The sequence below is a fragment of the Rhinolophus sinicus genome, linkage group LG02, assembly GCF_036562045.2.
Source record: "Rhinolophus sinicus isolate RSC01 linkage group LG02, ASM3656204v1, whole genome shotgun sequence".
In the NCBI taxonomy this organism is placed as follows: Eukaryota; Metazoa; Chordata; class Mammalia; order Chiroptera; family Rhinolophidae; genus Rhinolophus; species Rhinolophus sinicus.
Genome location: NC_133752.1, coordinates 157,997,652 through 158,024,149, shown reverse-complemented (window position 1 = coordinate 158,024,149; position 26,498 = coordinate 157,997,652). Strand labels below are relative to the sequence as shown.

The 26,498-nt window shown below is 36.0% G+C and overlaps 1 protein-coding gene across 1 annotated transcript in view; it reads right to left on the bottom strand.

Annotated features, from left to right (window-relative positions):
- Nucleotides 1-26,498, bottom strand: part of LOC141570120 (sucrase-isomaltase, intestinal-like) — an 81,054-nt gene that overhangs the window by 42,048 nt on the left and 12,508 nt on the right. The window contains exons 5-7 of the mRNA XM_074325837.1: nt 23,098-23,266; nt 22,667-22,763; nt 21,859-21,971 (exon numbers count right to left, since the gene is read on the bottom strand). Coding sequence (XP_074181938.1) covers nt 21,859-21,971; nt 22,667-22,763; nt 23,098-23,266 — 379 coding nt within the window. The remainder of the gene's footprint in view (nt 1-21,858; nt 21,972-22,666; nt 22,764-23,097; nt 23,267-26,498) is intronic.

The window sequence follows — 26,498 nt, the reverse complement described above, 5'->3', positions numbered from 1 at the left end:
AACTACATTTACCAGAACCCCTTTTTCTATATGTTTCTGGTTAGAGTGGAGCATAACAGAGACTCTTATGGGGTATTTGGAGGACTAACTAGTTCACACCTATGCATAAGGTCAAATTCCTGTATGAAATTTATATCACCTAGTGGTTCTGCTTTGCTGATGGAACCCTGACTGATACAGTAAAACTTAGTGAACACAATAGGTTGAACTCCTTAAGCTATTTAATAACATATGAATTAGAGCCCTATTACCAGGTTCCATTTCATTTCAGTAAAGATGACTGATATCTGAACCAAAATTTAGATGAATAAATCCATATGATCAATATCAGAGACAGATAATACAGGCCTTTGTTTAGTTACGTTTATTCTCTCATATGCAAATAACTAGCATCAATTTTGGACAAAATTTAAACTGTTTTTCCCTAAGGAAGAAAAAAATTACTAATTTATCAACTTAAGGTTTTAATTAATATATTATCTATAAATATATAAACACCTGAAATGTTTTACTTTATTAAAATATATCCTACTTCAAATATCAATGCAATTGTAGACAACTGTAGAACACATCTAGCAACTGAACAAAGGTGCTTATTTTCTAGAATGGCCAGATTGCCTATCATTTGCTACATTACAATTATATTAACTGCCAACAGTAATAATCTTTGCTTTTTAGCACTTTAGAAGTCGTTTTGAATAAAATTGTTTTAATATTCCTATTTTTCCCTTTAGGCATAAGTAGAAAAACGGAAAGATTCAAGAGACAATGAAGTAAGGGATAGGGGAGAATATAGAGATTCTAAATCCATTTTTTCAGTGTACAGTTACCAAAAAAAAAAAAAAAGGATTCTGAATATTATTCTATATATTTCTTAATCTGACTGCCCACTGATTGCTCTCAAAATAGAACGTCCATAATAGGGAAGAGGGGCCCAGTGGAGGAAGAGTCTCTACCTTTAAATCATAGTCACAAGGTCATGGCCTCGCACTAAGTCTATAGATATTCTCTCATCCGGACACCATAAAATCCCTGTAATAACATTTTTAAAGGACCTTATTTCTAAAATTGAGCTGCTTTGTGCTAAATTAATTCAGAAGGAACACAGGATGCATTAAGGAAATAACATTGCTATAGCAACTGAAAGGAGAATTATAATTATTTTTGACCCATATGTATATTTTATAGGAAATTTTGAAAGGAAGGAAGTAGAACTCAGGAAGCTAAGCTACAAATGGAAAGTACATGATTTGAAAGCTTTCTTCCTAACTGTGTTACTAATCTGATAAATACTCCACTATCATCTCTATGTCAATTTCTCCTTCTGATGAACGGGGGGGTGGGGGGGTGGGGGGGGGCAGGCATCCTCCTCTAATGCATAAAAATTCTATGGGGAATTACTAATGGACTCCAACAGAAAGCACTCTACAAACTGAGACCTCTCACAAAATGCTTCATGGTAAAAATGTGTCTCATTCTCCTACACTCTAAACTCCTAAGTTCCTGAACTTGATGTCCAAATCATCCACTGAGTTATTTTAAGACATTCTTTTAGGAAAAAATTTTTTAAAAGATCATACAGACACTGAATTCTAAGTAAACTGATACACAACTTGAAATTCTGCTCTTCTCTCCCCTGAGTCTAATAAATAAATTCTGAGTCTAATAAAAATTTTAATAAAACATTTTATTTCATCCACTAATGACAGAAAAGAATAAAGAGGAAAGACCTTATAAATATACATCAAAGCTAGTAGAAGGTAAGTCTCGAATTAACTTATTATGACTCTCTGTGAACTCTCTGAACAAAATTGTGTTATCTTTTCCAGCCTCATCCTGTATATATTAGCCTACCAACAAATTGTATTTATTATGAACTATTAGAATTTCAATCATTTGTTCACATCTTCAGGTCAGGATGTCATTAAAAATTCATTCACAAGCAATTAGTAATACTGGTAACCACAACATATATCTCCAACTTTTAACCAGATACTAAAAATCAATGATGATTCACTCCTTTTTACCCAGAGCACCATTCAGGCCTCTGAGTAAAAGACAGAAACCTACTTTCCGTAACTTTGGTACAACATGCAAATTCAAGTAAGTGTAATTCTCTGATATGCAAATGTGTACTGATAAACTCAGAAAGAAATCATCACTGTAACTTACATACCCTGAGCAAACCAATTTTCCCCACTGCACTATATACATAAAACTTACAGCCACTTGAGTGGAGGTAGCAGGGCTGATATGTACAGTAAGCATATCTAGGACCGAGATATTAGGATTACAAAAACTCTGAGCTTTTATAGCATGATGCTAGTTGCTCCCACTGTAGGTGCTATCTCTCTGTTCTCCCAACACTTAAAGGTTGAATCTCTCCTCTGAATCTTGCTCAGGTGATGGTCTACCCATGGATCCAATCCACGATAATGGCCTATGTAGCCTTTGAATAGTGAGTGAAGATTTTATACATGATACGAAAATTAAATTCTATAGTCAGAAGATGATCATGTGTCAAAATGTCTGGAATAGATAGAAAGTTCCATGGGGTTGGGAATCAAAAAGAGAAGACTAGAATAGGCTGGAATAAGCTGAAAATGTCATGGAAGAACTGGAAAATATAATTTCTTAGGTAGATGAGTAGTGAACAGAAGCATATGCAAAGAGGAACAGGCAGGAATGAATAAAACACATGCCAAAAGACAGGCTTGACTGGAATAGAAAATTTTTACTGGAAATACCAGGAGATAAATTTGGATTGGAGGTGTGGTCATTTAGGTATACATGCTTGCAATTGACCTAGTAAGAAAAGAGGCCATTACAAATCGTATAACACACCATATGCAACTCAAATGGGGCCCACTATCTGATTCACTGTATTCAGCAGGCTTTTGTTACAAAAGAACACTGCCAACAAGGCACCCCAGATAAATTTTCATGTTAGCTGAGTTGCATCAATACTGGTTTTATTTTTTTCTGAGCTCAATTTTCTGAGCTTTAATTTTCTTTTAAAGAAGCATTTTCTAACATTTTATTTCTAAATATTTATTTTGGACCTGCTTTGAAGAAAACTCTTAGAAATTTGATTATTGTTATTAATCATGTATAACAGAACATGACATAAGTTAAATGACCTTCATTCTTATTCAAGCTCTGAATCTTTCCCTTTTGATCTGCTCAATAGTCACCACTCTTATAGCACTCACAGGCCAAGACGTTTAATTAAAACCAACATTAAATAGACACTAGCTTGGCTAACAAAAATACTTACATTATGAATTTTAACCTTAAAAATGTTATTTAAACAGAACATTAAAATATTCTGAGGAATAAAAAAGAAAGTTGTCATCACTACCTTACTTACCCTATCATGCTTTCCTTACTTTATCTTACATTGAATTAAACTTTTTTTATATTAGAACAATTTTTCATTTATTGATTGCCTTTCACTAGGTTTTACATCTTGTCAAAATCCTTCTTTCATGTAATCTGGACCACTCTGTAGGTAAGAATTTTTACCTCAGTTGAACAGATGAGAAACTGAAGCTCCATGACTTTATGTTACTTACCCAAGATCTCTCAGTCAACAAGAGGTTGAGTCAGCTGCTCTGATTCCAAATCTACTACTCTTTCCACTCCACTATGATGCTTCCGTCATATGAGATTATAGTGTGATTTCAAATTTACTACCAATCAGCTTCAAGTAAATTAATATTAATCTTTAAACTAGAAAAGCATCCCTAGATTATCAATCTGTCTTTTCTACAGAAGTAGCAGTAAAAATTACCTTCCAAATAATCCTCTAATATGTTTAGAAGATTTGTTATGCCCCAAATTCTGTAGGCCCGATCCATAAATAAATTATAAGTAAGGAGCTGAGGACTACTGAAGATTTGACATTTCGCATTGACTGAGGTCTATTTTGTTCTCATAATTTTGGATGCATTAATTAGAAAGAAAAATGTCCTTGTTAACCAAAAAGCTCAGTAGTACTAAGCAAGAACTTGGATACTAAGTAAAGACGTGGCTAATTCTCCTTATTCTTCCTCGAAAACAAATCAGTAGAGTCTTTATTCTATCCAAAGTCATTCAATTAGAAAGATGTTAACACAAAGGTTAAAGAAGTCAGTTCTAAGAAGCAGAAAGAATTAATTTGCTTTTCATGGACTAACACATTTATGTTCAAGTTGACACTTTGCAACATAGCTGTTCATTGAGGTGAAAAATTTTTATTTTCCTTTGATTTGATTTGATAACAATTTGAAATGTTGGATTGCATTTTTTTTCATTTGTATTTGGACTTCAAAAACGCCTAAATTTTACAGCGGGAAGCAGATTTAGTTACATTTCCATTGATCATCATTTCCACAGAAGTCAAATAGACCAGACTTTGTCTAGAAATGAAGTATTCCAATGGGCAAACTTTTTGCATTTCTTAGCTTTCTTAGGGCTTGGCACATGGAGCAGCAAAGAATTTAGGTGGTCTCCATGAAATAGTGGAAAGGGCATTTCTTTGTGCTGAAGACCTACATTCTGACTCCAGCTCTGCACACAAGGGCCAGTTATGTGACTAAGAATGCCAGCCAGTCTCTCCAGATCTCTATTTTGCCATTCAATCAACAAAGGGGCTGCACAGAATTGTCACCAAATTCACTTCTCCTCTGTGATTGGCTAGAGTGAGCTTCATTCCAATTGTCTGCAGACCTTGGTAACACAATGCCTTTTAATTCAAAGCTCAAAAGCTGAGTAAGTGCTTTTCACTTTTTCAGCCTGATAAGCTGAGGGGTGGGGAAGCGGGGGAGTTGTACGTTTGAATTCACCCTGATATTTCCTTTGAAATTCAAGGGCTTCTAATGAGACTCATATCTCATGACTGGAGAGGTGACATTTGCCTACATTTTTTTTTTTTTTTTTTAGAAACAAATGTAGGAGGGAACTATAAAAAGCTGAGTGGGAGAAACAGTCTTAAATTAGCTGCAGTAGTGGTATTTGTTAGTCACAGGGAACCTAATTACACAGAAGCTTGAAGCAATACTCTACATTTGTCAAAACTGGACAGGGCAGATACTAGAGGCTGATTGCTTTCTACCATATAATATAAACTATAGCTTCACAAGTTCAAAGTGTAGGAGCCAAAAACTAAAAGATGACCAAAATTTGGATAGAGGGAAGAAATTAGTTTGTAATTTCCTTTGAGCCAGAAAAATGTCTATGAGGAAAAAATAATCACAGGCCAGTAAAAAAATAATTTCAGACCAAAATATGATCTAATCAAAGAACTCAACCCCTACCAATATCAGAATTCTGTTGTTAAATATTTCCCTGCTCTGCTAAGCTTATGAAATCAACTGATCAATGATAGAAAAAATTGGAATTAAAGAGAATCAATTTCTTAGACATCTGTGTTCAGCTTCAGCTGAGATAACTAACAGTTCAACAGCTTAAATTGCAAGGGGAAAAAACCTAATAAGGTAATAGCTTACATGACACAGGCTTAACAAACTTCTTAGCTATCAAGTTTTAAGTCAAGATATAAAAATACTACTACTGCTTCCTCACATTCAATGGTATCTCAGGGCTTTCCAGAGGATTTCTTATTTATTTAATTATGAGATACTCACAGGAAGTCTGTGATAGGCAGGCCTGGTATCATGTCCCCTCACAGCAGGTGGGAAATCTAAAGCCCACAAGGGTCAAGCAACTTAGCGAAGTTCCTAATATCAGTTAGAGGCAGAGGTGGGACTCCAGCCCGCACCCTCTGAGTAAGTTCCCAAAAATGATTGGGTGAAAATATGTCTTTTAAGATCCATTTGTATGAGTGCCTTGTTTTATTTTTTGTATGGACTGAATAATTAGCTGTATCGTTTTCCAGGGTTCAATTCTATTGTTAACTTTTTAAATTGAATAATGACCAGAAGCACAGTCTCCGTGGACAGCTTCTCTCCCCATTGGGTGGCATCATTTTCCTTTCCATCCGTTCACAAAAGATTTTATTATATATATTGTGTGACGCTGCAATGCTAAATCCAGTGATAATTTTGGTTCAGAGAAAGAATAATAAAAATATGTCTTCCAACAGCTAAGCAAGTAGACACCATAAAATCAACTACCTAGTAATTGGCCTCTAAAAATTGAAACAAGAGCTGCCCTTTCTGCTTTACCCCCTGAATTTTTTATAAGATTGAATTTTCCCTAACCATTCCCTTGGTTGTTACCGCATTGTCTGTGTGTGATTGATGACACGATCCTTTTAAAGGGTGTAGTTGCACAGGGTGAACTCCCCAGTCTAGATAACAAAATTAAATTATTGACAGGTATCCTAGGTTTGTGCGCTGCATGTTCACTGAAGCAGGAGGCGAAAAGATAAAGGCACTGATGTCACCACTGCGTCACTGGCAGCTTATTTCCTAGGAAACTCCCAAACAAGACAGGAAGCACCTCATCAGACATGGGCAAAGGCTTGTTGTTTAAATGAGAGTTTGCCAATCCTTTCCCCTTTCTCCCACTTCTAATTTGAAAAGCACTGGCAAGCATTGATTATAAAATGACATTGGCACGTCGCTGCTAATCTATTTGATAATGTTTATTTGGGGCTCCTGCCTCAGAGCATTTCAGGATAAGGTCACTACTAACATTTAAAAATATATTACTTAAAATCTACCTTGAAAGGTGAATAAAAAGATCAAGTTAATTAAGTAGGCTCAGTCTTGAACTGATCTCTAGCCAGAATTCAAGGATAGAACTGACGTCGAACAGCATAGAAATGACGTTGTACAGGTGATAGACATGGACTTTTGCAATGATCTAATTTATCTGGATAACCTGGCAACTCCTGGGATCTGACTAGCAAGACAACCCACTGCCCCATGCAGATCAGACGAGATCTCTGAGTGCGTTTAAACAATAACCTCAATAAGGTGTGACTCAATTTCAAACAGATGACAACTATACAGTTAGAAGTTCTGCAGGCAAAACCCTATCAACAGAATTCAGGGTCTATTTTTCCCAATTTCAATTGGGTCAATAAGAAAGAGTGGTAAAAGCTTTTGGATCAAGATCTTGAATTGAGCACCCACATTTCTCTTCCCTTTGTACTCAAATTTCATTTAAACTACAATACACATTTTTTTTTAAAAAAAAAAAAACCCTCTTCACTAACAGTGCTAAGAAATAGAGGTGACACATCAGTAAGCTCACGACTTAAAACATTTATGAAATACAGAAAGCAGGTGTGATTTTATTCATGAATAACCAGAGTTGCGGAAGGTATCACCCAAAAGGTATGAGAAAGAATGATGCAGTAAGGATGAGAGATTTCCTTTTGGCTGAGTTCTCAGCAACTCAGTGTCAAGGTAGGAAGTTACAGAAGAGGATTGCAGTGGAACAGAAATCAAAGTGTCTGATTAGCTGCCCCTGCCTCATCTTCCTTTCATGAGAAGCAACAGAGATTGCACCAGATAAACATAGACTTTCTCTAAAGAAATGGAACTAACCCACCGCCCCCATGCAAAAACAAAAAAACAAAAAACAGAACGTCTCAGGACTCCCAACCATTGTGTGCCATGAATGGGTTATGGGTAAGGAGACCATATGACTTATCATTCAATCCAAATCACTGAGATAACAGGTATAATCTGGGATTCTTGAGAACAGACTCATAAGTATAATCTCTCCAGCTACCGTGTTTCCCCAAAAATAAGACCTAGCTGGAAAATCAGCTCTAATGCGTCTTTTGGAGCAAAAATTAATATAAGACCCGGTCTTATTTTACTATAACACTGGGTATAATATAATATAATATAATATAATATAATATAATATAATATAATATACCTGGTCCTAGTTTACTATAAGACTGGGTGTACTATACTACACTATAGTATACTATACTATAATATATTACCAAGTCTTATATAATATAGTATAATATAATATAAGACCTGGTCTTATATTAATTTTTGCTCCAAAAGACACATTAGAGCTGATTGTCTGGCTAGGTCTTATTTTCGGGGAAACATGGTATGTGTGTCCTCAGATATCAATCTTCTCAGCTCTTCAGGAAGCTGAGTGGGGCCTGAGGCAACCAGAAGCGTCAGGCCAGGTGAGTAGCCTCAGTCTGTTTACTACAGTGTACTACCTAATGTTATCATTTTCTATGTGTTTTATGGTAAAACATCTATCTATCTATCTATCTATCTATCTATCTATCTATCTATCTATCTATCTATCTATCATCACTGGATTGAGGTAGAAGTCACATGCCATTAGCCCTGAAGCATGTTTCATTTGACTGTGAGAGTTTAAAAAAGATTGACTCAATATTTAGCAATCAGGAAATTACATATAAAAATCTGAATTTTATATTCTCCTGGGGAAAAAAAAAGGTATTTGTTCATACTATATCCACATTACAATCTAGAAATGATCCAGTGGGGCTGAGTAGAGGCAAAATTCTCTCACCAAGAAGCTTCACTTATTTATCTTACCTGCCCATCCCAGGTAGCCCTTTAAATGTGTTTTCTACTGTTGGTTGGCACCTCATAGTGCCTGGTGGGGAGGGTGCAACTGATCTCTAACTACAGACCCTAAAGTGAAGCTGGCTTGTCTACCTGTCGATCAGCCCCACCCACATTCACAAAGCACATGTCATGGAGGAAGAGTTGAGGCCACTTCTAATAATCCACTTGATCCTTAATTCATTAGAAGGATTAGCCACGCAAAGGTCACAAATATTTTAGAAAACCCGACAAGAAAGAGAAGACTGACAATTCTAACATGAACAAACAAATCAACCGAATTCTCTTCATGGCACTTAGCACTCTCTAAAATTACCTGTATTATTTATTTGTTTATTGGTTATATCCTCACTAGAAAGTTCTCTCCACAAGAAGAATGGTTTTAACTGTTGGTTATTCCTATATACCTTGCACCTAAAATAGAGCCTACATAGTACAAAAGAAACGCTTTATAGAAGATGTGTGGCAAAATGGTAATTGTTGATTCTGGTTAAATGGAGGTTTATTATACTGCTTGTATTTCAAGTCTAGAGACTCAACTTATCAGTTGGAAAACTACAAGAGGTACCCTGGTGAACATTAACCAAAGAGAAATCCTGGAAAGAGAGAAAGCATAGGGATTTGATTAGGCAAGAAAACACACAGTAGAAATCTCTTGCAAAAAGTACAAGTGGCTCTGAGTATGCCCTGAGCATAGATGGGTCAGATATTGAGACTCTGGGGCCAGCAACCAAAGGACTAGGTGAATACTTCAATGAGAGCAACCAGATGGATTGGCTTTTCCACATCTCTGCCCCATGTCAACAAAACCACCACACAAGAGTAACAAAACCACTTATTCCCAGGTGGGAACGTAAGTAGGAGAAGCAAGTAAAGTGCTTACCAATCAGAAGGAATGAGGAACTCATATAGCTAAAAGAATAATAAAAATAAGAACCCATTCAGGAACACATTCTCCCCCCACCCACCCTACTCTCCCATTCTTGGTGGGAGTGTTTACTCTTCAGTTTGCTACAGTCCCCACCATCTACTCTACTTGTTTATTTTAGCAGCTCAGTCTTTAAGCCTTTGAGTTGTGATTCCTGCACTGAAAGACCATTCTTTGTGTGGTCTTGAAGGGTGCAGTGAATCAAAATGGGCTCTAATAAAAACATTGCATGTTTTTCTGTTGATCAAGCAACAAGCTGAACTTCAATGAGCCCCATGGGATAGAATAACTGGCCTTATCCTTAGGCTTTTCTAAACCAATAATTTGATTTTCTGGGTTCAAAAATAACTGTGGGAAGCATCCTGCAATAAACAGAAATATTTATATAGGAAGACTCTTAAAGCTTCTGCAAAGATGGGTTGATCCATGTCCTGAAGTAGTGTGTAAGGGAAAGCCACAGATGCTATTAAAGAACTTTCAATTGTAGAAAATAGGATCTGGGTTATTTTAAAATCCTTTTTCTCTAAGTCCCCTCTGTTTTTGTGTTCATGTGGTTTCTGAGCAAATGATTTATCAACTGAAGTGCACCCTTTCAAAAAATTATAAATGGTTGCTTGTGTAAGAGATAAGACCTAATTTCAAATTCAAATAGCAATAAAAGTTCACGGGACCCCTGCCAACCAACTGTATACAGGACAGATGTTGATAACTTAGATTACAGCTGCCAAATATCCTATGATTTAGAGACTGATAATTTGACAAACTTATAGTAAATGAAATAAATTCAGTAATATTCTGAAATCTTTCCCAAAACAGAATACTACACAGACAATCCACTAGATATCTGATTTTTGAGATATTGTGCACACTTAAAGAATGTAAACCAACCCTAAAGATCCTGAAACTTAAAGAAGAGGGAATCCTTTCATTAAAATTGTTTAATGGTTTTCACCACAAAGGTGAAAAGAATGCTAATACAATTTGTGCAAAACTATGCAAATTCTCAAGTAAAGGTGAAAACTAAGTCATTGTCAATGCCATGCAAATTAAAATGGCCTTATCCTTGAGGCCAATGTGGCTTCAGAGGAAACAATAAGGTTTTGCAATTTAAAATAGATTTTTTAAGCACCAGGAATTATCAACATCCCAGTTGGCTGAAGATTATATATTTTTAAAAAAAATACATACTATCAAGAGCTTTACTTAGAAAACTTCGTGTGATAAAAATGCTCCTAAGTTCATTAATATTTAAAGCTATAGCTCTGAAGAACTAATACTTAAAATATTTTCAAAGATATATCTGTGTAGGTTGTGCATATTGGAATGTTTAAGTTTCCCTAAGGAAGATTCCTTTGGGAAGGGATTAAGACTGTGAATTAAATAAACATGTTGGAAAATCCAGAAAATATTAATGGCCAATTACCATTTCTACATTTGTATGTAGAAAGTGTGATATAGTGATAAAAATAATCAAAATTGGAAGCCATGATTATGTGGCTCTCCTCTGTTCTGTGTTCTCAGGCAACTCAATTCAACATCAAGCTTCAGTTTCCTCAATTTTAAAACAGGAATAGTAATGCCTGTCCTGAATATCTCTCAAGGTTTTAGGTGAAACAACTCACAAATACATCTTAAGGTGTCTGGAAAATGCAAGTTGGATTATTTCCATAATTTTGATAACACATACTCATCATTCAAATCCATGTATTACTGACCTCTCATAACCCAATACATTTGATATCCTGGGGAAATTCAAAAACATTTCTTTCCTTCCCCTTGAACTGCATTTAAGAGCTGTTTCTGACATGACCCAATTATGTAATAATATATTAACTGAGTACATAGAATGTGCCAGGATGAATATGTACTTACATAGCTTTTTTATATGTCAGGAACTGTGTTCTAGGGTCTTCATATGTACAGACTCATTTAATAGTTACAAATAATCCTATAAAGTAGGTACTATGAGTAATCCATTTTGCAGGTGAGGAAACTAGGGCCAGGCAGTTAAAAATCTTGCCCAACATTTTACAAATAGTACAGGACAGAAACAAGATTTGAACATAGGGAGTTAGCTTCAGGGTCAGTGTCCTACATTAAATTGCCTCTCTCTTATACAGTGCAGTGTCATTCATGGGGGAAAAAAATACAAACAGTATCTTCTGCATTTCTGACAAACATTAACTACTCATAATAAGAATGAGAGTCACCATTTATTAACCTATACTACACACGTAATCCTACCTAGATACATAAATACTGTATTTCCCCCAAAATAAGACCAGGTCTTATATTAATTTTTGCTCCAAAAGACATATTAGGGCTTATTTTCAGGGGATTCTTATTTTTTCATGTACAACAATCTACATTTATTCATGTACAAAAATCTACATTTATTCAAATACAGTCATGTCATCTTCTTCTGGAACATCATTGTAACTCTCCAAACCCCGAATTCCAACTTGAATTTCTGGTGACTCTATTTCCTGTAGAACCATTGGCCCCAATCTCTCATGTCCAGCAATACAGCTCTCCTTACATGAGCACTTCTTGTCCATGTAGCCTGCTCATAGTGCATTGGCAACACAGCTGTCAGTGATTTTATCCCATGAATTCTTCACCCAAGTCACGACCTCTTGCAGGCTAAGCTTTACAAAGTTTCCATGCTGATTTCTCTCCATCCCATTTTTAAAGTAGTAATTGATTTCCAGGTGCAAATGATCCTTGAATGGCTTGTTTATTGTAATATCAAGAGTCTGGAGATAGGCAGTCATTCCTGCGGGAATCATTATTTGATCTATTCTTCTCTCTGCAAAGAAGTTCTTCATGTCTTTAGTGTGGTGAGTGCTGGCTGAATCCCAGACTAGCAGACCTCTTTGGCCACCTCACAAAACAAGTGGCAGCATTAAATCAACCCACTTCCTTATAACTGCTTGTGTGCACCAGGCTTTTTCGGTTTCAAGAACATAAATGCCTGAAACACGTTCAACCTTATCTTTCTTGCCCTTAGTGATGATTAGAGGTGGGGCTTTCTTTTCATCCAGACAAATTGCCAAAATACAGGTAACACGTGCACTTTCCTAACCAGTGGAGGGAATGTAGATTGACGAGGCACCCCTCTGATCAATTGTTGTTTGAGATCCTTGGCCCATAAACACTGCAGTTTCATCTATAGCAATCATGTTGGAGAGTTGGTATTTAGAAAAGTTGATGCTATCAACAAAGGATTTGAATGCAAGTACACTTTTAATAACTTCAGTATCTTCCAGCTTGAACAGTGTTGTCGATCTTCTTAGAGACAGTTCATATCGCTGAAAGGAAGCCATCCAGCCAGTGTTGTGATGTTTTGAATTCTTCTGGGGATACTTCTAACTGCGGTGCCACTGCAAGTGCAAATGCTTGAATATCAGCCCCTGCGCACAACCAAAGCCTTTGCTCTCCTGTCAGCAATCCACTGACAGATGATGTCTTCTATCTCAAGAAATAATGGTTGCCAACCTGATCCACACTTGCGCTTCTTAGCATTTCCCTTGTCCACCTGTTGACTGAGGTTATCGTACTTTGCTCGCCATTTTTGGACCATTCAGAGATCCAACTTCTTCTCTTTGCAGAAAGCCGTAAGATTCTTGCCCCGGAAGTCCTCCACAACTCCTTTCTTGTGCTCAATGGAATAGCTCTTTCTGTTTGCACTCATCTTGTCTGGGGGTCAAAATAGTATTCCCTTTATATCTACCATTAAATCAAGTGTTAACTGAAGACTTATGAGACAGGAATGGCAACAAAACTGATAACAGTTAAGAATGATGGTCCACACAAAAGCAATGAAAAATTTCAGGCACCAAAATTCAGAAAACGTTTATTTCATACGAGTGCATTAAGTACGTCCATTACAACACACGATGTGTTGAATTATGAAGATTCATATTAAACACAACCACGTCCATTCGTTATCAAGTGTGCACGTTATTCATGGGTTGTGTCTGTACTCCAATTGGTCATTTGGTAATAAGTCTCAAGTTCATCTGTTTACAAAGACATTTACCTCTCGTCCAAAGGTGCCCACTTGGGTATTTACCAATACTTAATTGTAATTTATATTATCATTTATTTTACGTATTAATGTCAATAATAGTATTTACTTATATTTAATTATATATTATTATTATTTTATAATTCAATACATCTGTCGTGTGTTGCAATGGACATACTAAATGCGTCCGTCTGGCTGATGATCTTAACTAGAGCTTATTTTGGGGATAGAGCTTATATTACGAGTATCCTGAAAAATCATGCTAAGGCTTATTTTCCAGTTAGGTCTTATTTTCGGGGAAATACGGTACCTTTAATCTTGAGAAAAACTATGTAAGGGAAAGTTATAACTTGAATTTTAAAGATAAAGTTGAAGGTTGGACCAGGTACATCAATTGACCAAATGCATGTGAATCATATATATAGAAAAGCAAAGATTCAACAGTTGAGGTCTCTCTGAGCCTAACAATGAACTACCTACGATTTCCCTTCTCCAAAAATTCCAATTGCTCATTTGCAAGCTCACTCAAAACTGAGGCATATTGGAGACTCTAGGCACTTGAGCTACATATATACCAAATAGTGAAAAGAATGAAGAAATATAGAAGATTTAGAGTAGAAACTATATATGTCAGGAAATCTAACTCCCTAATAGATCCATATCAGGAGTTTAATACTTTCCATGTAGCATCACAGCCTTTTTAAAGCAAGGTTTAGAAGGCATTTTTGAAGACGTATAATCCGATTAAAACTGTAAGACTTCTGAAATCTAAGCTTTCCCAGATCATAACCATAAAAAGAAAAATACTCCAAATCAAAAATACTCAGAAGACTTAGGCTCCAAACTGATGTACTACCATGTGCTTTACTTTTGGTTTTCTAAAGTCTGCATGATGCCTTTAATGACGATTTTCTTGGTGACCATTGAGCAAAGTGGATCATTTCCAACAATTCCTTGAAAAATTTTACTTATGTGTCACAAATTTCAGCTATTTTTTGTCCCTTCAATCCTGCACATAAATGTGAACTACAGCTTCCTTTTTATAATGCTAGATTATTTTTAGAACTATAAAATTGGGAACACAGACAATAGTATAAATCTTCCCCCAAAACCATCTGCTTTGCGCCTTTCCTCAATTTCTAGTTCAAGAGATATTGAAGGAAGAGGGAAGCACAGCAAGAAGAGAATGTAAACCGCAGAGAAATTGTACCTTTTTTTCATATACGTACATGTTCTCAGAAAGGGACAGGTAAGCAAAGCCTTGAAGTGAGTAAGGTAAACATTATTAAAATTTCAAATTTTACAAAGCAATGCACTAGTTATCTAACAAAAGGGAGATTTCATTCACAGATATCCTTGCCAGATAAATTTTGGATAAATCCTATATCCCTATAAATTTGTTCTTAGGAAATTTTGATTTCTAGCTTTTCCACTGCTAGGAAATAGGACTGGCTACCAAGAAAAATGGAGAGTTTAAAGTTCCTAGCAGATTGGAAAAATTGGACAAATATTACTATGCCTCTCAAATTTTCTCTTGCTATAAAAATTTTATTTAAAAAAAAAAGTCTATCTGATGCCCTAGGATTCAAGATCACATGATTTTTCTTCCTCATTGGAGAAATCAGTGAATTTCTTTCCACACTCATTACATTTTCCATGGAAGAAGTCAGTCATTTAATAAAGAGCTTTAAGCATAGAAGAGGACACTTTGAGAATAATATTCTTTGCAATTTTTAAACTTACTTTAAAAAAATAAAAATTTTCATGAATTTACTTTGACATTACAACAGGTAAATGAAGAAGTTACAGATGACGTTATGTTGACAATTATATTTCCAAAGTGGCTGACTGACTAGATCTTACAGGGAAACAGATTTCTTGTGGTCATAAAGAATAGAAATTGTCCCAAACATGAAGTGGAACTTATCCCTCCCTTCTAATCAGTCTCCTGGATCTTCCTACTATGGGAATACACAAGTGGTATCAGAGATCTCACCTAAGCTGATGGTACACAGTGTTGTTCAACAGAAACATAATGCAAGCCACTAATATTAGCCACATTTGTAATTTAAAAGTTTCTAGTACCACATATAAAAAAGTAAAAAGAAACAGGTAAAATTAGATTTAGTAATATATTATATTGAACCCAATATATCTGAAATATTGTTTCAACATGTAATCCACATAAAATAGTACTTTATTGTTATTAACATATAATTATTAATATAATGCCAATAATAGTGTTGTTATATAATATTAAGTTAATGTGTAATATATGCTATTTGTTAAAATGTGATATTAATAATATTAATTATTAATCTTAGTTTCTTTTTCTGTACTTAGTCTTTGCACATGTCTCAAGTTGACCTGGACACATTTCAAGTATTCAGTGCCACATGGGGTTGGTGGCTACCGTATAGGGTGGCATAAGACTAGAACACTGGCCTCTGTGCTGCACATTGGAATCACCTGGAGAGAGTTTAAAAATTCTGATGTCAGGCTGGTCGCCAGTTCAATTAAATCGGAACCTCTAGGAGTTCCCTACACCCCCCAACCTGCCATCTCATGTCAATCCTTTTTCAAAACCAGTTGATTCCGATGTATAGCAACACTGAAGAACCAGTAGCCTAAAAAAATACCTGCCACATACTAGTGTCACTTAGCAATCTTCCTTACAGTCTCAGAATTGTAGTTTGAATATCCCTCACCACACCACCAACCCCCCCAACACACACACCCCACCTCCAGTCCCCTTTGAAATGCGTATTTGAAAGGGAGAAAGAAAATAGGTGCAATTGATCTTCTAATCACTTTCTCACTTTTCCAGCAAAACCTGGAATCAGGTTGGCCCAAGCAGTTGATTTTGTCTCTGCCACTTCCCAGTACCATTGTATTTAAACCAAACTAAAATTTCCAGTGGTAATAATAACGTTGGTAAAAGACAGTGTTAATTTGAGTCACTGGTTGAATCATATTCTGGCACAAGTATGGGAAATAAAATTCGTGTATTATGGAAATTTCATTATGGAAAAATCTCCACCTGTGAATACTGACAAACAGGTTAGTCTGGTAACACAGCATTTTCTCCCCAGTGCTCGAATGCTCCTCAAGTGGACTTGTGCCACACCTTGACCCTGCTCCTTTCTTTGTAACTGATTGCCACCTGCCTGGACTCACTCCTGGCTTTAGACACTCAGCCAACAGCAGTCTCTGAGCCAAAGTAGCATCCAGGCAGCAGAACACCCAGTGCAGAGCTGGCTTCCGAGAATCTGAGTGGATCTTGGAGGCCTTAGCCTCTCTCTGCGTTTGGTTCCATTATAAAGGAATTTAGGCAAGTGTAAGATTTATCAGATTGATTTAGAAATGTAGTAAATTGCATATTAAGCACATTAAATTCTGAAAGCCAAGGTTAGAAGCTGTTATCTACTAGCATATTTAAGAAGTAACATGTTAAAGGACCCAGTGAGACAGGAAAATTAAGTGATCCATGCCGTGTCACAGAGTTAATTAGGACATCCAAAAGAGAAATAGGAACCAGTTCTTCCTATGCCTGAACCCAGTGCTCTTAACCACCAACAGATTACAGTGTCTTAAAATCCGGTTCCCATCCTTTATATTCTGGGTACAAATGGAAATCGGAACTTTTTGTTTTGTTTTGTTTTGTTTTTTTGGAGATTAGCAATATTTATCAAAATTTTAAATAGGTATGTTATTGACTTATTCATTTCACCTATAGGAATGTATCCTACAGAAGCATACATGTGCCCAAAGACATTTGAACAAGATTTCTTGCTCCACTCTCTGTGATAGGGAAATATTAAAATCAACTTAAATACAAGTCGATATAGGTTTAAAAAAGAAGACAGATACAAGATCAAAGACATGATCCATGAAAGAAATAATTGATAAGCTGGACTTCATTAAAGTTAAAAACTTTTGCTTTTCAAAAGGCAATTATATTTAAACCAAGAGAACTAGAAGACAAGCCGCAGATTGGAAGAAAATATTTGTAAAACACACACACCTGATAAAGGACTATTATCCAAAATATACAATGAGTTTTTTAAACTTAAAAATAAGAAAATAAACAACCTGATTAAAAGATGGTCCAAAGACCTTCATTGTTACCTCACCAAAGAAGATATACAGATGGCAAGCAAGCACCTGAAATATACTCCTCATCATATGTCATCAGGGAAATGCAAATTAAAACAACAATGAGATATCACTGCACACATATTAGGATGGCCAAAATCTGGAACACTCACAACATCAAATGCTGGTGAGGATATGGAGCAACAAGATCTTTCACTCATTGCTAGTAGGAATAGAAAATGGCACAGCTACTTCAAAAGACAGTTTGGTAGCTTCTTACTAAACTAAACATACTCTTCCCATATGATACCACAATTGCACTCCTTGGTATTTACCCAAAGGAGCTGAAAACATGTCCATACAAAAACCTGCACATGAATGTTTATAGCAACTTATTCATAATTGCCAACATTTGTAAACAACTGGTATGTCCTTCAGTAAGTAAATGGGTAAATAAAGTGCAGTATATCCAGACAAAAGAATATTATTCAGTGCTAAAAACAAGTAAGTTATCAAACCATGATTTTTCAGGACGGTGAAAATAACTCTGTATGATATTATAATGATGGATATATGTCAGTATACATTTATCCAAACCCATAAAATGTGCAACACCAAGAGTGAAACTTAACGTAAACTATGGGCTTTGGTGATTATGATATATCATGTAGGCTTATCCTTTGTAACAACTGTACCATTCTAGTGAGTGATATTTATAATAAGGAATATTAAAAGTGGTTGTTTCTGCTAAAGGCAAGAAGATTTGGAAATATAGTTCTGCATCATTTGAGATTGTTACATGGAAAACAAATCTCCATACTACCTGTGTAATTAAAAATAAACTTATTTGGAAAAATATTCCTTGACCTCATTGTAAACAATCCAGAATATTCACAATGGATATACTTATTTAGAAATGTAGACGTTCTTTTTTAATAATATACATGAAGATTTTTAATAATGTCCCAGTATGCTAGAAACTTGTTATAAATCATTTGTGTTATGGCTAAAGAATAAAGACAAATTAATTAAATAAAGAATGATTAAGGTAATTAATTGAAATTTCACACTTTCCTTTTCTCAAGATTAATTTTGTTGTAATTTTAGCATTATAAAAGAAATATAAGACAACTATGCATAATATAATTTCATGAGGCTTTGAATGTTCATGTTATAAAAAAGTAGGTTTATAAATTGTAGCCAAAATAATAAAAATAAATTGCTCAGAATATGGGTTAAAGCAAGGAAATGAAAAAACTGATTCAAACATGCATCTTCCTCATGCCAACCCAGGATAAATTCCACAATATCTGATTTCACAGGATTGGAGAGATGACCTGGACGGGTTGGAAAGGCAGGACTAGACGGCACTGGCTAAAGAAGCTTGGGTTCATATTGTGTTTACAGAGAAGATGGTGTAAAGAGCAAGAAGATAACCAACTAGACGAGACAGGATGCTCTTCCAAGTAAAGGGAAAGCATGGATGTTGAGAACATAGCAGGCCTTGACAATTTTCAATAGGACTGGAGTATAGAGTTTAGAAAGAAGTTGATGGGAGATGATGCTATAGATGTAGGACAGAAGCAGATAATTAAGGGCCTTCATAAGCCATGCAAATTAATTTGGATGTTTTACCTTTTGGTCACATGCAGACTAGTATGAAAACCACTAGACACATGTAGTTGTGAGCACTTAAAATGTGGCTAGCCCAAATTAAGATGTGTTGTAAGTATAAAATAATGCATACCAGATTTCAGGGACTTAGTATCAAAAAAAAAAAAGGTAAAACACCTCATTATTATTTTTTGATTGATTATATGTTGAAATCATAATGTTTTGGATATTGAGGGTAAAATAAAATATATCATTAAAATGAATTTCACCTCTCTTTATGCTTAATTGGTTACTAAAAATTTTTTAATTATATATGTGTCCTGCAATATATTTCTATTTGACAACGATGCTTTGGATAATGGTTAGATGTTTAATAGGAGTGTAAATGGGATTTGCATTTTAGAAGTATCCTCCTGGCAAAAGTATGAATAAAGAATAGCCTGTAGGAAAACCAAACAGGAGGTAGGAAAACCAGCTCCCCAGATATTATAAACTTCCGGGGAGAAAAGATGAAAGGTAAGGCTGAGAGTGAAGGAAACAAAATAAATTAACAGATTCCCTCCATGGGCTGCAGAGAATGAAGGGTTGAGAAGATAACTTTTAAGTTTCTTATTTGGATGGCTAGGTTCTTGATGATTCCATTAACTGGGAAGATGATAACAGAATTCTAGTTGAAGTAAGAAGTTTAGAAGAGATTATTAATTCTGCATAGAATGTGTTATGATGCTTGTGGGACCTGAAGTTTACATTTTGAATAGACAGAAAGAAATATACTGGAGTTCAGGGAAAAGCTTTGGGTTGGAGATGGGGACATGTGACTCATCAGTGCATGCATGCATAGTGGTTGATGTCATTGCTGGGAAACTGTTCTTTTTGAAGAGTACAGAACTTGGAGGAATACAGACATTTATGGAGCGCATAAAACATTCGTCAAAAAAGAAGCCAGAGGGGTTAGAGGTGACCCAGGAAACACTGTTTCAAAAGCCTTGCAAGTGGAGTTCAAGGACAGCAGTCAGCAGCTACAAAGAGGTCTAAAAAGGTAAGTACCATTGTTTGGAATATATCAGAGCTTCATGGGTGATTTACCCGTATTTTATGTTTATTATTGCATTTAATTGTAACCCTATGAATTACAGGTACTATAATTATCCCTATGTTACAGATGCAGGACATGAGAGGCACAGGAAGGTTAAGTAACTTGCCCAAGATCACACAGCATGATTCAAACCCATACCACCTGGTATGGATATTCTTTCTTGAAATTCAAGCTATACAGATGTATATAACCAGGTCATCACCTCCTCTAGAATACCAAGGAAAATTTGTATTATCAACAATAGATTGAAAATAAAATGAAAGAAAAAAGTTTATGTCTTTTAAAGCTGTGAGCTTTGGATCCATTCTTTAGGGAAGTGAAGGACTGCTCAGGAGACAAGGTTATGGGGAATAACTTTTGCTTAATTTTTGTCATCACCTTGGCTAGCTATTCTAAGGGCTTTTAGAATCGAACCACAGCTGTTCTAGGCAGAGGTGCTGGGTGGGTCGGGTCGGCACTCCCATCTCCCAACCCTCTGCTGTTGGCTTCCACTAGAATCAAGGAGGACTGAATCAAGAGAGTAGCAAGAGACAGGAGGAAGGCCATTCCTTCCAGCTTTCTATAGCCCTCTCTTCAATCCCCTCTGGTCCTCACTCTCAATCCCATCTTTTCTAAACCCCATGGAGAAGCTTCTGTAGGCTGTGGGAAAGAGAAATGAGGCATCATTGTGGGATTTCGGAAGCCGCAAGCTTTGGCGCAGGCCATGTTTCCAGCTGGGCCCAGGAACCTCCATCAGGCACCCCATGGTCTCTAGGAGAACTGAGACTCTCCTGGTAGGAAAGGTACCTTTTCTCTTCCCATGATTATCACAGCAAAGGCTTTGGCAATACATTTTGAATTGCCTGCTGGTCAGATTCAGTGACAGTCATAAGAAAAGGCATTCTAGTACTTATTATTTAAACAGCTCTGCTGAAGCCCTCCCTGGCCCAAAACATGTCCATCCCACCTTTCTCATCCATTTAGCATAAATTCAGAGTTACCAAGTATCCCATTTGGAACTGCAAACATCCCTGTGAATTTTGGTATTTGACTAGTTCACCTCGTTTGAGGAATGACAGTTTGAGTGAGGGATGAGCAACAAAGTGGCAGTGCCTCTTGGGTACTATCTATATGGCAAATGCCTGGTAGATAGAGGGGAGGGGGACAGAGGTAGCGTATTTCTGCCTGGGTCTAGAAAGGAAAGATCTAAAAGAAGGGCAAAAAGAAAGGAGAGCATGAATGATGAAACCAAGGCCCCTGCTGCACAATTTTCCATTAGTTCTGTCCCATTAAGAGGTTTTCCTCCCAACATTGATTCCTCACAACCCAGTTTTATGGGCCTCAGTGAACCAAGTGGCTGAAAGTTAAATTGTTTGGGAGAAGTGTCAAGTGCCACAGGGCATGATGGACCAGAAGTAATGAAGCTGAGATAAAACTGAAGTCAAGTCAGAAGTCATTGCCTAGATGTGGAAACAATTAGCCATGATATGAGAAGGCTAAAGGACTGGTGATTGATAGGTATGCTAAGTGCTCCTCCCTTCCCTCAGAGCCAGGGCAATGAAACCTTGAACATGAACTACAGGACTGCACTGACCTCTGTGTACTGCTGGATGACATTTTCAGGAGTAGGGCCAAGAAACATATAGAAATCAAGTACGCCTCCAATGGTCCTGAATGTTAAAGAAGGAAATGGGCTCAGAGTGACATCTGAAGAGAACAAAGCAAAGCAGACAATAAGTACAAATAATATAAGTGGCAGAGATCACTATTTTATATTTCTACAATTTAGGTGTTACTTAGGCTGGTTATCTAATATTAGGCGATACTGATAGCTCTGATAGCATCTAAGTGTCTGCCAGGATTTTCCAGTTCTGTGTGTTCACAGGTTTCTTTTCTAAAGAGTTCATTAAGTCAGTTATATATTGCATTGCATTTATACATACACACACACACAACAGAGACTATGTATGTGGAAAGGAGAGAGAGATTAAAACTCAAGCACACAATTAAGAAAAGCTGCTGTAGTGCTAATACATTTCAGATATTTCTAGATAAATTATGTGAGAAAAGAGGCCTTGGCAATATTTATACTGTTGAGATGATATGACAGATCCAGCAATACTGCATTACTGTGAAATTTCTAACATTGCTTGTTCAAGGGCTTCTGATCTCTTACATTGTATGTCTTTAGTACTATGTGCCTTACTAGCATTTTGCAGTCTATTAGGATGATTGTATATGTTTCAGAAAAATTTCCACTTGAAACAAAATATTAAATTGTAGACAATCTCTCACTCTATTTTGTTCTAATTAATAAGTATTTTTTAAAGGGAGAAAAGGCAAAAATTAGCATTTAAATTGTGCATTTGCTTCTTTATAATTTAACGAGACAATCACATTACCTTGGGCATTGGAATTCAAGAGGAGAACACCATGAGCATTAAAATCATTCTCTATGCACATATAAAAAGGATGAACTCCATAGAGATTGCTAAATGCCTGCAACAGCAAAAAGAAACATTGTGTTTGTTATGGTTTATTATAATTTTATTATCCTATCTCAATGAGATCCAGCAGCGGTTAATGACATGCCAAAAAAGAAAAAAAGAATGTGCCACGTATTATATGAGGCAAACGGTAAACTGGTAAAAACCTGAGTGGATGGTGGATATCAAATTTTCAAACTTGCCTTTATAACCGATTAAGTATAAACCAAAATGATTTCTGAGAGTCAATTCATAGCACCTTCTAGAAAATCATTCTTATCAGACACATCCTCTTTCTCTTACAATAAACAGATTTCTAGTATGAAGAATCTATATTTTCACATTACCGCTGGTGATTGATCTCTGGAGAACATTCCATATCTAACAAAATTCATGTCGTGCTTGAAGGATGGATGTTCGTGTTCACCAAATCCATAGATTGAAGTGGATGGAACCGAGGTCATTATTTGTATATACTGATTAGAGAATATCAGGCCTCCAAGAGTTGTTTCCCACCTGTGCCAGACAGAGAAACAGAAAGATGGTGACTGGATGGCTTTTTATAAAGAACTCTTTTCTCCATTAAATTCTTGCCAAAAAAAAAAAAAAAAAGTCTTGTAAAGTTAGCTTAAAAGGAGGATGAGAAAATAAAGAAAGGATGTGAGGGGATCTGAGGGAATGGTAATTATTGAGCATTTGCAAAATGCTGGGTCCTGATCTGGGTGTTATATAGTACATGGTATTTCATTTAATCCACACAGTGACCCTGTTGGAAGGCAGTATTATTCCATTTTATAAACAAAGAAACTGAGGCTCCAAAAGAGCAGGTATATAATTTGCCTAAAATTACCCAAATAATAGTGCCAGGACTCAGTCAGCTTTGCTGCTCAAATTTTTGTGCAACATTTTAATCTGTCGAGATGGAAGTAGGTCTTTCTTCAAATAAAAGTAGTCTGTGTTCAAATAAAACTTGGGAAATGTTGGGTTATCCAAACTGAGCTAGATTTCTTTTCTGCAGGACTTTTTCAGAGTTTTTAATAAGGAACCATGCATAGTGACTCTGAGAGCTGACGACTTCATTGATATTTTCCAAAGGTAATTGACTAAAGAAATCATTTGTCCTAGAACTCCTGTTTGCATTGTGAAAGCCAGGGTTACATCATCTAAGGGAAAGGAGAGAGTGGTGGTGGTGGTGGAGGCGGTGACAGCACAGCAGTCCCAGGTGGGAGGGCCCCCATGCTGCTTCCAGAACAACCATAATCTCATCACATCCTCTTCTGCTCTCCAGTTCCTAGCGCTCTTCCACAGGAGAGGCAGGCTCTCCTAGGTTCCCTGCCAGAGGAGAGTTTTTCACACACTGGAGGAGATAACTGCCAAGTAGCAATACTTCCTATGTTTGCTGGAAAGTGTTGCTTTTTTTTTTTTCAGTTTTTCTATCTTCCACTCCCTCTTCTTTCCCTCTTTCATTCAAGGGTCAATTCCTGAGTGCCCAGCACAGCACTGGGCACTGGAGAAATACAGAGGCATAAAAGGCAGGAACAAACAGGTAATTACAACACAATGGCATATGTGGAGATAAACAAGTACATGTTGATATAGGAGCAGAACAGGGCACATATCACAGCCTAAGAAGGTGAAGGTTCAGGGGAAACTTGTGAGCAAGTAAGGTACTGTATATGAAGACTAACACTGTGTATCGACTCTGTTTCCTATAGGAAAAAGCTTTCATTATCTTTTTTCTTGTGTTCTTAGTTGGTTACAGGTTTTTCAGACCCTGATAAACAAGAAAATGCATTTAATTTTTCAAGTCATCAGAAGCCTCAGAACAAAATCTCTGTCATATAAGAATCAAAGCCTCAATTTCCTGAAAGTTCATTAAAAATTTCAATCAGTCACAAAGAACTGAAATAAAGACCCAAGTGCTACCATAGTGCTTTCTGATCAATTGATAATATTAACAGTAACCATTTGCCTCAAAGAGTGCATAAAAATATTAATGAGAAGGAAAAATGTGCTCTTATGTTGACTATTAAGCATCAGCCTCAAAGATTATATAACACTATTAATAGTACTTAAGAAATTATCTAGAGTTTGAACTCCAAAGCAATCATTCAGAAAGGATATACAAACGGATTCCACTCAAATTATTAAAAATTAGCTCAGCACATGCTGACCAATCAGAACCCATAAGGGCCATAGGCTAAAGCAGGGACCTGAAGCCCCCAGAGAGGACAGGGATTAGCCACATGCAAGAACGTAGGAAGGCCTGAGGGGTGCTGGTGGAGGGCCTAAGAAGGGCAACCGAACAGCAGGAGTGACGCCAGAACAGCTCAGGGAATAGCTATCAACTCTTGTGGAAGTATTTTAGTATTTTCACAGCAGCTATAACAATAATGGAACGATCTCTAAGGCACAGTAAGCATTCTTTAAGAGTAAGGAATTATTTTCTAGCTCAATTTGCCATAAACCTTAAAGGTAACTTTAGCTCTCAGAAAATATCATTTAAGAAAAATCCTTTATCTTTGACTTTTCTATGTATAGAATGGTACCAATTAAGCTTTAGTAGTATATTATCAATGATTCTTCAAAAAGCAGTTTAGGCTACTGTTTATAGAAAAATTTGTTTGGGTTTTTTTTTTTTGGGGGGGGGGAATTTATCTAAAGGGTCATTTGTTTATATTAGGCAAGCAGAATCAAGGACAACCTGCTACAGGTCTCATTAATTCTAATTACAAACCTGGGATGCAACCTCCTACATATATTCTATCAAGTACACACATATCCTTTTCCTTAGCAAAAAAAGAAAAAGAAAAAAAGAATCTAATCATCTCCCATAGAATTTGCATGTCAGTTATTTTGAAACAGCTGGGTTGCCAGAAGTTTGTGGCATATTGTGAGTTGTTGTCACCAGTTCACTAGGACTGGAATAATTTATTTAAGAGACATAAACTGTGTCAGTCCTCTCTCTTCTGCTTGTTATAACTCCCAATGTTCTCAAAGGGTTAGTACCATTACAGAGGGTCTGCATCACTTAGGATTTTCATAACCATATTAACAAATAACCTTTCCTATTTCTATTCCCCTTTATGACCAATGACCCCTATATGACATATATATATACATAAAAAATATATAATGTGTGTGTATATATATGTATATATATATATATATACATACACAATGACATATACATATATATACACACACATTATATATTTTTTATGTATATATATATTTAAAAAATAAGAAAAAGGAAGGAAAAAATCTTCCTGAATGAAATTACCTAAACATTAACAATTAGAACTAGTAGGGAAAAAAAAAATTAGGACTCTAGTAAGTAAAAAAATGACATAGTATTATGTCAGCAATGTTGATTAGGCTTTAAAAATGATATTCAAATGTAGCATTCTCATTGTTCAAATGAAACTAAGATAATTTAAGTGAAATCAAAATAACACCAAATAAAAAAATAAAATAATACCCTATTACTTTCCCCTTAAATAGTTTATAAATGAAAGAAAACTGAGTAGATCAGATAAAAATCAAAGTTCATTAGAAGTGAAATAAAACTGCTTAATGTTTTACTTATTTTTTCTAAAGAGATAGCTCTCGTATGCATTTCTTATGCATTTATCATAAGAAATTCCTTGTATTTATTAATTCATTATATGCAATCTCTCTTTCAACTAAGCAGAGTGACACAGGCTATGGCTTATCCAAGGAAATATTATCTTTTTAGAATGTGGGA